Source organism: Saccostrea cucullata, unplaced genomic scaffold, assembly GCF_032062105.1.
Source record: "Saccostrea cucullata isolate Sc308-1 unplaced genomic scaffold, CSIRO_AGI_Scuc_v1 ctg4, whole genome shotgun sequence".
Taxonomy (NCBI): domain Eukaryota; kingdom Metazoa; phylum Mollusca; class Bivalvia; order Ostreida; family Ostreidae; genus Saccostrea; species Saccostrea cuccullata.
The window spans coordinates 1572869-1589995 of NW_026920828.1; the positions used below are offsets into that span (position 1 = coordinate 1572869).

At 33.5% G+C, this 17127-nt stretch overlaps 1 protein-coding gene across 1 annotated transcript in view; it reads right to left on the reverse strand.

Annotated features, from left to right (window-relative positions):
* Positions 1 to 17127, reverse strand: part of LOC134258360 (ras-specific guanine nucleotide-releasing factor 1-like) — an 81861-nt gene that overhangs the window by 1657 nt on the left and 63077 nt on the right. The window contains exons 16-27 of the mRNA XM_062740886.1: positions 9555 to 9630; positions 8694 to 8884; positions 8400 to 8575; positions 7471 to 8169; positions 7219 to 7360; positions 5306 to 5457; positions 3372 to 3385; positions 2314 to 2415; positions 1695 to 1973; positions 1371 to 1450; positions 1091 to 1208; positions 907 to 975 (exon numbers count right to left, since the gene is read on the reverse strand). Coding sequence (XP_062596870.1) covers positions 907 to 975; positions 1091 to 1208; positions 1371 to 1450; positions 1695 to 1973; positions 2314 to 2415; positions 3372 to 3385; positions 5306 to 5457; positions 7219 to 7360; positions 7471 to 8169; positions 8400 to 8575; positions 8694 to 8884; positions 9555 to 9630 — 2098 coding nt within the window. The remainder of the gene's footprint in view (positions 1 to 906; positions 976 to 1090; positions 1209 to 1370; positions 1451 to 1694; positions 1974 to 2313; positions 2416 to 3371; positions 3386 to 5305; positions 5458 to 7218; positions 7361 to 7470; positions 8170 to 8399; positions 8576 to 8693; positions 8885 to 9554; positions 9631 to 17127) is intronic.

A 17127-nucleotide genomic window follows, 5' to 3' on the forward strand; every position in this document is an offset into this window, starting at 1 on the left:
CATTTTACAGCTATAGTGATTAAACATGTCACTGAGGATTAATCTACCCAAAAACATGCAAAAAAAAGAAAGCACTTTCCCATATTCTCTTTCAATTTTCTGAAATAGTACCCCCTGGTAGTTCTTCAAAAAATCTTTACATAATTTAAAATTGATTATCTAAGTGCCAGTCCAGACCAAATCTGTGTCACTGTTAATAAACTAAGAGGTACTGAGCACTGAGCTCAGTAAATGATACCCCTGCCTCCCGTATGATTATAATGGTGAAACTCATGTTTTGCTCTGAGAGACCCAAAACAAGTGACACTTATCAAAAAGTAAAATAGGAAATGCACTATGTAATAAAGATTCTGTTAAAGTTTCATCAAATTTCATTTAGTGGTAAAAGAGGAGTTGTGGATAAGAGATGGTTACCCTTCAATATTATAGAAAGAAACTTCGTGTCCATGATTTGCTCTTGGAAACCCAAAATATGTGTCTGATCACAAAGAAAACCAGAAGGAGCTCAATGATATAATGTTATAAAGAATTTGTGAAAGTATCATTAAATTTTATTCAGTGGTGTATGAGGAGTTGCGGATTAGAGATAGGTACCCTTCAATATTATAGAAATAATGGCAGTGACAATGTTGTTTGCTACTGGAAACCCGAAATATGTGTCCTATCAAAAAAGTAAAATAGGAGGTCACAATGGCACTATGTAACAAAGATTCTTTGAAAGTCTCCTTAACTTTCATTCAGTGGTATAAGAGGAGTTATGGGTACCCCGAAGCGTAACAGACGGACAGACAGATAGACAGACTGACGTACATCCCGATCACTGTATACCCTCCTACTTTTCAAGTGGGGGTATAACAATACATGTACTGTTAACTTAGTCAAGGAAGATAGGAGAGGTCTACTTACTCTAGGAATATGTTCTATTTTGTAAGGTGTTTGTTGAAAAAGACGTATCTCCCTAATCACATGAGCTATCTGAAAAAAAAGGTTTAGCATTAAACTCTACAGCCTAACTGAAAATGTCTAATTTCCGCTCTATTACAATGTTAATGAAGAGTAATTTCCCTTTCATGCCCATAATTTGGCCTACCGTTCTCATTTTGGAGAAGTTGACGAGTCCTTCGTCTGTATTTCCCGGTATACCTTCCTCTATGATTGACAGGTCGGTCAGGTACATGCCCAGGTAGGGGATGCAGGGGGGATCACACCTGTAGGTACACACATAAAGCTACATTCATTCTGTGTACATCAAGAAAATTTGACATGACAATGCTTAGTGGCTTACTGTTTTATGTTTTATAAAGCCATCTTTATTGTGAATTTTAAGTTCATCTATAATGCAGTAATGCTTCCCTTGCTCTGACACTTACCTGTGCAATGCATCCCTCATGTTTTTAAATCTTCCATTGGAAGACACTAAATCTTGCAGCTTTTCTATGGTTTGCTTTGTCTGAAAGAAAAAAAAAACCAAGTATGATCTAAATGAACTTTAAAAGAAAAATAAATAAAAATATTTGATACTGATAGACTGGCTTTATGCCAAAAAAATCCCTCCCAGGCAACTGCCAGTTGTAAATCTCCCCCACCCTTTTTCTCCAACCAAACAAGAAATATATTAAATAAACATAACATGTTTAGAGGGACAAGAATTATCTCTACCATACTCATTTTTTATGCTGCTATAAGTTACTAACAGATTTGGGGATTTTCTCCCAGGTCTTCTTTAGTCGATACACAGAGCTGTTGACAAAAGCGGCACATATCTGCAGGACTCCGTTGTAGTTGTTCATGCAGCGACAGATATCAGCAATGGCCGCCCATTTCTCTATACATGCTACCCGCTCCTGTTGCACGGATCGTCTCACGATTTCCGATACCACCAATCGACTGACTTCATTAAATCGCTTGCTCACCAACAGAACATGAGGGGCTTTGGTTGATTTCTCTGCCTTCATCCAGGCTTGACTCAGTAACTCCCTGTAATATATGTATTAAGTAAAAAACATTTCTTAAAGTAAAGTTTGTAGCATACTTTATATTCTCTTAGACAAAGAAATTGCATGATCCAAGGAATTGTTTATTTTGAAATTTAATGAATCTTTCTGAAGTTTTTATAAACACCTATATTTAGTCCTTAAAATTTTACTATATTAGTATTCACTGATAGATAAAAATGTAGAGCCAAAATTAAAAATATATATTGTGGCTAATTGGTAATTCATCTGCTTAAAACCTAGGAGAAAAGAAGAAAATCTTCAAAGAGCAATTTTTTTATATCATATATTCTGTACACATAAAATTCACAATTTTGGCAGAGGCACTTTTGCTGATCATGAAAATCTTATGGTCCAAATAAGTTAGCTGTTCAGCAATGTCCATGGCTGATAAGGTGTCAAAGTTCTCCTTTGTTGAAATCTGATATAAAAAGAAGAAATTTTATGTGCACATGATATAGGCAAAACCAGATAAGGCTTTTATAAAATTCTATCAAGTTCTATAAAATACACATATTATTTTAAATTCCATTATTAATTAATTTAAGTGTATAAGTTTTGATATTTTCCTAGAAATTACTTTAATTTAAAAGCCCCCAGAAAAACATGCTAAAAACTAGTGTCACTGTAGTTGACTTCAATATATATGAGATCACTTGTCAATGAGCAATCAAACAAAAAAAATAGGTTTTAAGCCTTTTCAACCCAAAAATTGGATTCTATGGTTTAAAATATTTTAAATCTCATTCTCTGGAAGAAGTAATGTATAGTTTGTTCAGTGAAAATGAGACAAATTAAAAATGAGGCAATAGTTTTGAACAAAGTACAATAGGTCACCTGAGTGCTGCCTCTCTTAAAGTAAATTTTGTAGCATACTTTATATTCTCTTTAAGTCAAAAAATTTGCATGATCCAAAGAATTGTTTATTTTGAAATTTAATGAATCTTTCAGAAGTTTTTATAAACGCCTATACCAGGTATTTAGTCTTTAAACATCAAATTTTTATATATAATTAATCTAAAAGAACAAAATTAAAAATATATATTGTGACAATCTCTTGGATGGTATGCAAGGACTATTTATGAATCAAAATCTGCTGATGAAGATCTTATGGTCCAGATAAGTTAACTGTTCAGCAATGTCCATGGCTGATAAGGTGTCAAAGTTCTCCTTTGTTGAAATCTGATATAAAAATAAGAAATTTTATGTGTACATGACATAGTGATATAAAATACACCATATTATTTTAAATTTCATTATTAATTAAGTGTATAAGTTTCATAGAAATTACTTTTTTGCTGTTCCAGAAATATTGTATAATAAAACAATATGTATATAGAATCAGTCAAAAAATTAAGTAGGAGGTTCCTGACTTACCCCAAATTTGGATTCTATAGTTGAAAGTATTTTAAATTTCATCAAAGTAATACATGTGTATGTATTGTTTGTTCTGACAGTGAAAATGAGACAAGCAATGATTGTGAACAAAGTACTAACTTAGTGCCGTTTATTTCATACTTATAGCCATTCTTTTTTCATGTAAACAAATCAATGAGATGTCGTTGAAGCTGAGCTTTCAAAAAACACAGATGCTACTGAATTTTTTTTAATGAATTAATCTAAAACAAGGCACTAACCCTTATAATTCTCTAGGATGGCATGCCAGGACTAACCCAAATCTCCCATACGGATGCTATAATAACCCATGTATGAAGACAGTTAAACCCTAATCTCTTGAATGGATGCAAGACTAGCCCTATATCATCTGTTAAAAATATGAAAGACTAACCCTTATCGGTTCAGTGACTTAAATCTATGGCATAGTGCAATGAGACATGTATTATATCTCTGTCACACCAAGCTGTGTGTCATTACGGCGTTTTAAAAAAAATACAGAGGGAAATTGCTCAAATTTCTAAACTTTTCACAAAAGATGTATGACGTGTTTCATGGCTATTTGATTCACAGCGTTCTCAGTGCGCTGGCTGCATTCACAATACGTTCACAATACGTTCACAATACGTTCTTCACCCATGGACATATATTCAGAAGGATTGAGAAACATTTTTGTTTAAAGATTCAAGTTACATGATGGGGAAATATAATAATATAAAAATTTTGTTAGTACTTTATTAATAGGCCATGTTCATTTTATGATTTTTTTTTAATTTCATTGTGTGTCCAACAATTTGAGTTATTGATGTCCAGAAACAAATACAAGTTATAGTGTAATTTTATTTTCAAGATTATACAAGAATTTGATGGTTTTAGTCTGTAAGCTACCCATCTAACAACGCCAGAAAGCGCGTTGTGATCGCAACGGACGTGTAGAAATGCTAAGGGAGGACAATCGAAGTTCACATTTTTGTTCAAGACTATTGATCGCTTACAAGCGCCATATATGCTATATGATAAAATTGGTTCAAAGGTTTCAAAGAAGATGAAAATGTTCAAATGTTAATTTGCACAATGGATGAGCTGCCACAAAGCACTGTTGTCAAGGCATACAGCCTTGGAGTGATGGGCAATGGAAGTATATACATGTAGCATAAACAATGTCTTTCTAACTTTTATTGCCCCACAGCCTGATGTATAATTGTGACAAACCCTTAAGTCCTTGAAGCAAGTGTGGGACTATTTGACTACACTAATGTAACTGTTATTACCTTATGTTCAGCTGGATTCAGCATGGTGTTGCAGGCCATTTCCTGTTTAAAATAATACATGAAAAACTTGTTTTGCAGTTCTTAATCAATTAATTCCTTGTCACATTCAAAGTCCTGACAATAATTACATGTATCATTAATGACCCAAGTATTGTGGTCATTTTGTTCCCCTTCACCCATATATGCTATATGATAAAATTGGATAAATCTTTTGTTGGATGTTGATACCTATATGTTGATGCTTTAAGATGCATCTCCAGTGTTTGATTATAGTTGGAAAAGGACTTGCCTGGAAACTCAATTGTAAAAAGCAGCTGTAATCCTGATGACTGATTTTCTCATTTTACGTTTTTTCACACTGTTCAATCCGACTGTGATTGTTCTAAAAATTACATTAGAAGCTAAACATTTATCATCTGTTATGTTTGGATAGCATATTTTCTTTAATCACATATTAAACAATAAAAACATATTCTTTCAGATGAAATAAATGCATATTTTTAATTTAACGAATTTAACTTATCATTATTTATTTAATATGATATTCAAATATAGTATAATAGCGATTTATTTTTCTTCCTTCTCACATGTGCTCTAAAAGCATGTTCACATTTTTCTATAAATCCTAAGCAGTATGTGTCTAACCTGAGGTTAGGAAGCGAGGGGAGGACTGCGTTTGTTTCTGCTGAGTTGTCTGCTGTCCGCCCGTTGCCGTGGTGACCTGTTGCTGGTCCTGTGAATTGACGGACCCTGCAGTTGCTGCAGCAAAGGCTGCCACTGCTGCTGAAGAACTGGACCTGAAAAAAATCAAGCAGAGCGTTGTAAGTCAGGCTTATCACACAAATTATGTTCTCTGTTATGTATAATTATACAATCAAACTTTGATTGGAACATGGGAAAAATGATAGAAAACCTAATAGAAGTCTAAGTTTGAGGATGCTAAGATTTAGGATGATTGACTCAATAAGACATATTCCCTGTATGGAATTAATCGGGGTTATCAAAGTTCTACTGTACATACCTTTCATATTTTTTTTACCTCCTTTGGACAACTTGGTATTTAGTGTCAATTTAAATCATCAATTTTCAAGTGTGCAAACGAACTTTATTTTCTATGCTTTTGTGTTGGTGAAATATTTTAAACAATATCATTTCAAGTACATCTTTATAAATTCAAATTTCATAAATGTTAGGTTAAGTATTCATAACAGCATAGGTATAATCCTTGGTTAGAACGTCTTTTAGTTTGTGTGAACTAATCTTTTGATTTCAGTCTTCTATAATGATACATACAAATTCCATTTAAATAATAAGTGAACAGATGTGGACAGTTTCACAAAATGTTATTCCTTTTGGTTATTTTTGCTAAATGTACAATTCACAGTACTCTACCTGTGTACAAGAATTTATGTGAAACTTAAATAAAACATATTTCAAGAGTTTAGATATTAAACAGAAAATAACTTTTGTAAAGAACAACATAACAAGTTTACATACAAGAAATACAACACATAATCTATGATACTTTACAACAGTTAATAACAGTTGAGAAAGTATTAGTTGTCTGACTACCATTACTCAGTTAATAGTTAGGTCACATGATAAGAAGAAATGGCTACCTTGGTTAGTTCTCTCTATGTTAGTTTTCCTACAGATTACCACAATAAAGCGGGTGCATTATTAACTATTGTTTTGTGACTAGCAAGCTATTTGACTGACTCTAACTTTATATTCTTGTAGCTAGTCTATATCTGTCCCTCATACCTACCAAAACATCGGACTAAAACTGGTCCACGTTGCTCTGTAAAAGTAGGTCAAATACACACGAAAACGTTTAGATTCAATAGCAAAATTAAAGTATAGACTTGTGTTGCATATGGTTTCCAGATCTTTGACATTTACTGATTTAGCGAGTCAAATGTGAGATGATTAATTGTCAAAGGCAAGGTCAAGTATAGCACAGTTGAAATGTTTTCACAATATTGTACTGTTGTTAGGGAAATACTCTCTCACTGGTAATGTAGCAAATACAAATGAATCCTTCAGTATATCAAAAAATATCTTAATATATTAGTTTATTGAAAACAAGTGCAATTTATAAAGATTTAATGTAAGGAGTTTCATTATTTGACAAGAGAAATCTGATACAAGTGAGCTCTGTGGCCCATTGTGAATGGTCTCTCATTGCAATATTGTTATCTCCCTCAGTTTTCATTGAATAATTTCACACACATTTTACCAGTAATTAGAATGAACTGTAATGAAAATAAAGCAATCCAACTACAAACATCTAATGCTTGTTAAACAAGAAATGCATGTAAAAGTCTCTGGGCTCAGTTAGACACAAAATTGACAAGCCATAAAAAGAGCAGCTAAATGTCTGGAAAAAAATAACTTTCAATCAAATCAGAGAAAGAGAGAATTGTTAGAAAAGCAGCAGCACAATCATAATATCTCTATCAATATTTATCTCATAGAAATGTTTGTCTATTGAGCACACACAGACTTACTAGAAGAAGAATGAACAGGAAGTTTAACAACAAGTGCTGAGGAGTTACCTTCTCTTGGACTTGCGATGAGAGCTGACCACCACACCCGCTTTAGCTGAGGGTGGGGATCCCTCAATCTGGGACACCAGGCTACAGCTGCGGGTGTTTGTAATGAGGGACTCCGCTTCCAGGCTCCCCCGCGTTCCCAGGACTGAAAATACAGGGGACATACTCAGACTTCTAAAGTCATAGACATATAAACAATATATTTCCTTCCATCACTGACCTTATAAACATGAGGATTCAGAAACACTGACTTACATGGCTGCTTGACTTTGTGCGACGTCATGATGTTTGGGGATGACATACTGGGACTGATGGGGGATGGTGTGCGTCGTGGGTGCTTGGGGCTGAGACTTGGGGACCTGGGCGTGTGTCGCAGCAGTGGAGAAGTACGACCGTGGAGAGGTGAGGGGGGATTAAACGTTGGAGAGGTAGGGCCACTCCTGGAAGAGGGAGATGGGATCCGGATCGGTTTGGAGGACATTTTTTTAGGAGATGTTGGAGATACAATCTGGGCCAATGATTCCAATAAAGACTCTCCTGAGAATCCAATCTTAGAGCTTGGTCGAGGGCTTGGTGTTCTCACCCCATTGGTCTGACACGATTGGTCATTGACCATCACCCTGGGGCTTACCCTAGGTGACGGTTTAGGACTTGTCCCTGGGGTCAGGGTATCAGAGCTGGCTGTAGATTTCAGTGTATAGGAGCTTGTGGATCCAGAAGACGTGGTTAGTGGGGGTATTGTAGTTTTCGGTTTATACAGCTCATCAAAATTATCTGCTGAAGACTCTCCCTGCAGAGAGTCTGGTAAGATTATTCCTTTCACGTCATGTTCTGTTAAGTTTTCAGAGATAGCCAGAGGGGCCAGGGTCTGCGCCCCCGGGATGACTAGGGTAGAGGTATCAGGGGCGTCGTCACTCTCCCCTGTGTCCCCCGATGACTCCTCCTCTGATTCAGCTAAAAATAAACCGCACCATATTTAGCATGAAGAAATAAATGTTTAATCTTTTTTTCTCTAGAGGATCAACTTTAGATATGCAGCTTTTTCAGATGTCTGAATATTATGATAATTATTGACTTCAGCATTTATTAATAGTCTTTGGATATACAAAAGAAAAAAATTTATCTCAGAGCAATTGCGTCTTCTTTAAATCATCAAATCATCTGAGATTTACACAGCTACTTACCAAATGATTCTTGAGTTAACTTGGGGAGTCTGGTCTCGTACACAGACATACATCCCGTGCTGATCCTGCGGCTCTCGGGTAGTGGCTTCACTAGGTTACTGAGGTTCTTAGGAAGCTCCCCAGATATATCCTGTGGTGGGCTTCCCTCGCCGTACAAATTTGTCTCCGACTGCGATCTTCAAGAATGGAATGAAAATTATAATAAAATATATTAATTTTTATAACTAATTCTAGCATTTTGTTGAAACTTGCTTTATTTAGAGTGTCTCTTAATGTACAGTGAGGCATACATACTGACAAGAAGTGAGGGAAGTCTCTAGATTGCCGCTCTCAGGATTCTTGTAAACTCGCTTCAATGCCTCGAGTACTGTCTTACCATCCGTAAACACGCGGTAGGTCAGGAGAAACGTGTTCAGGAAGTCGATACTTAGAAACCGCAGATCAGTCAGGCGGTCCAAAATACGCTCTACACTGGCATGTCGAATCTAAATTATAAACAATTCTCTTTACTTAAGCTTTCTCACTTGACAAAAATCCTCTAACTTAAATCAAGAACAATTTTTTTTTTCATATTTTCATACCTTCATCACCTGCATACAAGGTATATCTCTCTCATTTGTTTCAATATGTGAGAGCATTCTCTAAGTATGAACAATTTCTAAAACAAGTTAAATTACTGACAAACAAGTTGCTGAGAAAACAATATCAGCAGTCTTGTTTAAAGTCATCATTTTGTACGTTCTATGGTCAATAGAATGACCTTGTCAGCACATATACTGTTAATTTATCATTAATTCAAATGCTGACTAATGTTCTTCATACTGATTGTTAGGCCATTATTTACACACTGAATTGATTTTCCATCATTTCTCAATCATGACAAAGAGCACACAGTGAGTGTGACCCAGGGATGCTCAATCCTCCATGGCATCTGATCCCACCTCTGCTGTTTTGGAGGTCTGTGTTTGCTCTGCTCCAATATTGTATATTTAATGGACTTTTGATCTTCAATACTGTTTGTTATTTCCATATATTTCATTGATAACTTAACAATATAAAATAATTTATCAATAGAAATATCCCATTTGATGTCTTGTAATAAAAATTCAGGAAAGCCAAATAATGTACAACTACAGAACAGTGAAGAGTTCCCACCTGCGGAACTTTACAGGAGTTAAGGGTCCTGCTGAACTTTATATCCACATCATCCGAAAACAGTCTACGATCTGACCTGAAAGTATAGAAACTTCAGAAATACACAGTACAATTATTCCACATCTAACCTAAAAGTATAGAAACTTTAGAAATACACTGTACAGCTTTTCCACAATTTGACCTAAAATTAGAGAAACTTTTTCATTCAATTCAAAATGCTGCCGAATTGCTGCTTAAAAAAGAATTAAAACTCTAATCTTAAAATGAAATTCTGTGTGGTTTTTTTTTCTCTTTAATCCTTTATTAATCTAACATTCTTATTTGTTTGTAAATTTTGAATTACAAACACACCTCTCTACATATATGTGGAATACCAGGTGGGGACCTTTAGACCCCACTGAAATACGCAGAATTTAAGGCCCTTTATTAGTAAAGAAAGTAGAATGTTTAATTAAAAAGCCCTCTGTGGTTAAAGTTTGGTGATGACAGGCCTTGTTGAATTTGACCTTAAGTTTTAACATGGTTTATAATACAAGAGAAATCTGAAATACAAATCGTGAAATGTGAAAAGTTTACAGACAACAAACCACAAAGGTAAGGAAAACAGTCAAATAATTTTGTAATGCTAGAAAATTTCAAGGACCTTTAATTTAAATATATCACTACATGTAAACCAAATTATGACATGAATCCATTTTTTTATGCACATATCATATGCACTCTTACTTACACAATTAACACATTTTCACTATAGAAAATTATGCTCTATAAATACTAGGGATGTCAACAAATATTCTAGTACTCGACTATCGTTCGATCATACCAACTATCGACTAAAATTTCTTTATTCGGTTATTCGTTAAAAATGTGTTTCATCAAAGTAATTTTGAATTCAAGGCAATAAACTTATATTTGCCCATTTCATTTATTTACAGATTATTATTTTCATATGTAAAATTAAGGGTATGATATAACTGTTCAAAGGAGATTAATTATTTGCACGTCGATGTATGTTCGGCAAACATGTATTCAAAATATACAGTTTTTGTATAGTTTAAAAAAGGTAAACAGTGTTATCATGGTCTTACTGTTTTAGTTTAAAATATATTTATTCATAGAAATGGATTGAACAGCAGGCATGACTGCCGATGATCATTTTCTGTTTTAAATGGAGAGGACATTTATTTAGTTTTATAGATTCAAACTGAGATCTGACGTGATACAACTATTCAGAAAGAATATTTATTAAATGGCTATTACAAAATTGTAAATACAAGTAAATTGAGGTCAATTATGAGACTAATTAAAACGTGTTTTTTTTCTGATATAAATTTCATACATTACAATCATTGATTGTTTGCACAAAATTTTATAATTAAGATTTATCCCAAGCTCTCGCTCTCTCTTTGTTTTTATAAGAGACACACTTAATTGTTTACCTGTCATAGCTGCAGATCTGTAGCTCTCCGAAAAAAATATATTGATAGACCGGAGAGCTACAGTGCCACCCATTGAAAAAACTGTATATTTATTGCGCACAAAAAAGTGCGCTCGGTTCTTAATTAATTCTTCCAAATTCTTACCTCAATTGCAAATAAGGAAAGATTTCAAAAAATTCCTTTATCTTCTATCAAGTACTCTCGTAGTTGACATCCGAACGAAGCATATTGGACCGAATTATCTTTGAAACCAAAATGGCAGTATAAATAAGCGAAATGTTTGATGATTACAGTATCAGGGTCATGAGGACTATTAACAACAATTATGAGGAATGTTTGGTTGTGGAAACAGCGAAAGAATATGTTAGGAACACACGGTTAGTAATATTTTGAGATTACAGTTTTAAAAACATGGAGAAATAAATCGAGAACCGAGCGCACTTTTTTGTGCGCAATAAATATACAGTTTTTTCAATGGGTGGCACTGTAGCTCTCCGGTCTATCAATATATTTTTTTCGGAGAGCTACAGATCTGCAGCTATACCTGTCAAAGATCATTGACGGACACGTACAAATTGGTTTCAATTATGGGGTACTAGTACATGTACTAATGTTATGTAAAGAAAGGATAAAATACGAGCGTTTGATATACTGTTCTTAGATAAAATGTGCAGCTAATCTATTAATTTTGAAATTAAATACATTGGATACATACTGATGAACATTTTTTTTAATAATTGTACTACGTATATGTTTACAATTCAGAAATTCGTTGTATAATCTAGATAGTGTAGGTTAAATATTGTAATGTAAACTAGTCTGTAAAAGACAAACGATGAAAATGATATGAAAAAATAATTAAAATTAAATGAATATTCGACTATCGTTCGATTAAAGCATCCGACTATTCGACTAAGCTGTCCGAGTAAAATTGACATCCCTAATAAATACATATATCAGGAGAGGTTTAAAAATGGCGCCGGTAGTGAAAGACGCATAGAGCTCAGCTCCGCTGTCGTGGGTCGAAAAGGTGCAGAATTTCATATTTATTCAACATATATAGACAAAATATAAGTTGTCCATCAGCGTCTGATCCAGGAGAATTAAAAAAAGAGTTTTGAAAAAGTGTGAAGAACGGATTATTACGGATTTTGTCTTCAACCTGAGTTCTCGTGAGTAGCGCTTACGGGTCTGTGTTGTTGTGTTACTATTAATAGACTTTTGATCTTAGTGTATTGTGTCAATCGTATTCTTGAAAATTCTGTGACAATGTCTGAGAGATCAACTAGACTAAGTTCTAAATCAGAATCGAGTCCCCAGAATAAGGAGACAAACAAGTCCTTAATGGATGAGATCAGACGTTTGAAATCTGATATTATCACGAAAAAAGATCTCGAAAAGGCTGTTGAAAACATTGTGAAAAACGTTGTTTCTCAAATCTTAGATGATAAAATGAAGGAATTCAGTAAAACATTAAAAGAAAATACAGAAAGTTTGAAGAAGGTATTAGAAGAACAAAGCGAGACGATAGATAGATTAAGTGAGAAAGTTAAAGACCTAGAGGCAGACTTGAATGACACAAAACAACTCGCTCGGGAGGCATATCTGACCGCTAATCGTAATGAACAATATTCGAGGAAAAATACTTTTAAGATCAATGGTGTTCCTCAGGAAGAAAAAGAGGATGTCGAAGAAGTGGTTCAGAATGTGCTACTTAATGGGTGCGGGGTTGGAATTCAGGAGAAGGACATCATAGCAATTCACAGAATTCCGGGAAAAGCAGACGGACCAAGGCCAATCCTGGTGAAATTAAAGAACAACGTAGCAAAAGCGAATATAATGCGCAAGAGGTCAGATATTAAAAAGAATACAGATGGGAAGATCTGGCTGACAGACGATGTGACGAGACTGAATGGGATCCTCATAAACCGATTAAAAGACCACCCAAAAATAGACAATGCGTGGTACTTTAATGGAAGTGTTTATGGACTGGTGAACGATAAACGAATGAAGTTTGACTTGTTGGACAATCTTGATGAAAAAATCAAATAGTGTAAAGTGTTATTTAGACAACCCGGAATTTTAATTTCCATCCATGTGATTATTCCGGAACTTTGAGGTCCATTGACGTCGAAGTTTTTGCTATTACTTTAAAATATTAAATTCCGGTTGTGACTTTTTTGCCTGTACGCGAATATGGCCCATTGACAATTTTCGAGCTAGCCAATTTTTGAACTGTTTGAATGCTTTTTACAAACTTTTTCCTGTTCTGCTACTTCTTTCCTTTCTACTCTATCTTTCTCTTTACAACTCAATTCTGTGTTTATTCAAGATTCGTACAGAAGCTCCAGGTTCCGTCAGAGGTAAATTTCTTAATTATCCATCATGTCTTTGAAAATATTATCAGCTAATTGTCAAGGATTGGGGGATATCAGCAAACGAAGAGATGTTTTTAATTATCTTAGAGGAATGAATTATAATATTTACTGCCTTCAGGACACTCATTTTACAACTGAAATAGAAAATGAAATCAGAAGCATGTGGGGTTTTGACTGTTACTTTAGTTCTTTTTCATCAAATGCAAGAGGTATAGCAATTCTATTCAATAATAATTTTGAGGTTAAAATGTCTAAGGAAAAAGGAGACGTGGATGGTAATTTTCTTCTTTTAGATTTTACTGCTGATGAAAAAAGGTTTCTCTTATGTTGTATATATGGACCAAACAATGATAACCCTGATTTTTATGAAAGATTACATGAGTACATTAATGATTTTAATTGTGAAAATGTTATATTATGTGGTGACTTTAACCTTGTTTTAAATCCTGAATTAGACTACTATAATTATAAACATATAAATAACCCTAATGCAAGACAGAGGGTTATAGAGCTTATGGAAGATAACAACTTAGTTGATATTTATAGACAAAATAATCCAGATGCTTTGAGATATACTTGGAGAAAAAAAAGTCCCATTAAGCAAAGTAGATTAGATTTTTTTCTTGTATCGGAGAACTTACTGTCAAGTGTTACAACAAGTTCTATAGAACCTAGCTATAGGTCCGACCACTCGATTATTACTTTATGTTTAAAGTTCAATGATTTTAAGAAAGGCAAAGGATTATGGAAATTTAATAATTCTCTTTTATATGATGAAGAATTTTTAAACTCAATTAAGGGGGTGATACAAAGGGTTAAAGAGCAGTATGCAGTTCCAGTATACAATATAGATAACTTGCAATCTATTGAAGATGAAAATATTGCATTTTTAGTCAATGACCAGTTATTTTTAGAAACACTTCTTATGGAAATTAGAGGGAAATGTATTTCATATTCGTCTTTTAAAAAAAAATCCAGAATTTTTAAAGAAGAAAAACTTATAAAAGAAATAAGTTCCCTGGAGGAATTGGCACAGGGGTCTACAAGCAATAATGAAACTCTTGAAGAAAAAAAGAAAGAGTTGGAAGATATTAGAAAAGAAAAAATGGCTGGTGTATATATAAGGTCAAGGGCAAGATGGATAGAAGAAGGGGAGAAACCGACAAAATATTTCTGTAATCTCGAGTCAAGAAATTTCATAAGTAAAATTATTCCAAAAATTAAATTAGAAAATGGAGAGACAGTTTATAATCAGTCAGATATCTTAAAAACAACCAAACAATATTATGAAAATTTATATAGAAATGTAGATGATGTCATTGAAAATGTTAACCTTCAGGAGGAAATGAATTTTTCAGATATTGAAAAGCTTTCTAATGAAGAGTCAAGGTCATTAGAAGGTCAAATTACAATGAAGGAGGCAGGAGAAACACTTTTTAGGATGAAATCAAATAAATCACCTGGCTCAGATGGCTTTACCTCAGAATTTTTTAAGGTCTTTTGGAAATTTATAGGCGTTTTTGTTGTCCGATCATTTAATTATGCATATGATCATGATATCTTAAGTGTAACTCAGAGACATGGAATCATTACCTGCTTACCGAAGGGTGACAAACCTAAACACTTGTTAAAAAATTGGAGACCTATCTCTCTTTTAAACACAGTTTATAAAATTGCATCTGGTTCAATAGCAAATAGAATTAGAAGGTTTCTAGATAAAATTATACATCCTGATCAAACAGGCTTTATACAGGGCAGGCATATAGCTGAAAACATTAGACTAATCTATGACATTATGCAATACACAGAAGAAGAAAAAATACCAGGTCTTCTTCTTCTTGTTGACTTTGAAAAAGCATTTGATTCTGTCTCTTGGGCTTTTATTCAAAAATCACTTAAATTCTTTAATTTTGGAAAGTCTATGAGGAAATGGGTCAGTTTATTTTATTCAAACATTACATCAGCAGTAAATCAGGGAGGAAATTTATCTGAAACATTCTCTTTGCATCGAGGGTGTCGACAGGGAGACCCACTATCCCCATACTTATTCTTGATATGTGCTGAAATCCTTGCTATTAAGATAAGAAATAACAAAGACATCAAAGGTATATATTTTATTGATGGGGAAAAGAAAATCTCGATGCTCGCTGATGATACTTCTCTTATATTAGATGGCAGTGAGAAATCTTTACAATCAAGTTTAGGTACCCTTAGAGATTTTGCAAAAATGTCCGGCTTACATATAAATTACGATAAAACACAAGTAATATGGATAGGTAGCAAAAAAGGTAGTGATGAGGTTTTATGTAAAAATCAATCTCTTGAGTGGGGAAAGAAAAACTTTAGGTTACTTGGTATTGAATTTGATATAGATTTGCAGAAGATACTTTCGAGGAATCTCAGTTCAAAGTTAGAAAACATAAAGAAAATGATAAGACATTGGAAACATAGGAATCTCACACCACTAGGACGATTAACAGTTTTGAAAACACTTTTATTGCCAACATTGAATCATATTTTTGCCTCCCTTCCAAATCCCACTGATTTATATATAAAAGATTTAGAAAACACCTTTTATTCTTTTGTAATGGGGAGTAATGCTTTTAGACTAAAAAAAGGAGTTTGTATTAAAGATCTTAAAGATGGCGGTTTCAAGATGATTAGTATTAAAGAGTTTATTATGTCTCTGAAACTTGTATGGATGAAAAATGTCATACTGCAAGGTAAATATTCATATCTAACTTTAGATTTAAAAAAAACAGTTTTTTGTGGAGAAGAATACATTCTCAAGAAAATTAAAGATGTAAAAAATATGTTTTGGAAAAATGTTTTAGAAGCCTGTCTATTTTTTTCTAAAAAATTACCAGAACCAGAAGCAAGTGCCTCTATGGAACCACTATTTTTTAATAAAAATATACTGATTGGCAAGAAAACAATTTTTTATAAGAAATGGTTTGAAAATAATGTATTTTTCGTAAATGATCTCTTAAGAGAGGACGGTTCCTTTATGGACATTAATATGTTTAAATTGAAATATGGAATCCATACAAACTTTCTTGAGTACAATGGACTTATAGCTGCTATCAGAGAATGGATGAAAACCAAAAATATAATTTCTATGCCAACTGTGTATATGCCATATATTACACAAAAAACATTCCGTTTATTAAATGCGAAGAAATCAAGAAATTTATATGAAATTTTGAAAAGCAATGATATCAAGCCTTTAGGTCAGACTAGTTGGAATAGAATTTTTAACTTGAATGATAGTGAATGGGAAAAAGTTTTTTCATTTCCTTTTAAGCTCACAAAAGATACAAAACTTCAGTGGTTTCAGTTCCGCATTAATCATAAAATATTAGCAACAAATTCCTTTTTACATAAAATTAAGAAAATAGATTCATACAAGTGTTCTTTTTGTGAAACTGAGACAGAAACTATTGAACACATCTTCTGGGAATGTGAAGTAGTACAAGACTTATTGAATAGTTTTGATAGTTATTGTTTTAGAAAGATTCATATTAATGTTGTATATTTGAAAAAAGAATTCATATTGGGATCTTTTGCAAAATTAGACAAAATAAAATATCTCATTGCTCTTCAGATTAAATATTTTATCTACAGAATGAGATGTAGTGGTAAATACCTCTCCTTGAATGGACTGATATCCTCCATCAAATATATGTATGAAATAAACAAGTATATTGCATATAAAAACAATAATCAGTTGACTTTTGACGAAGCCTGGAAACCCTG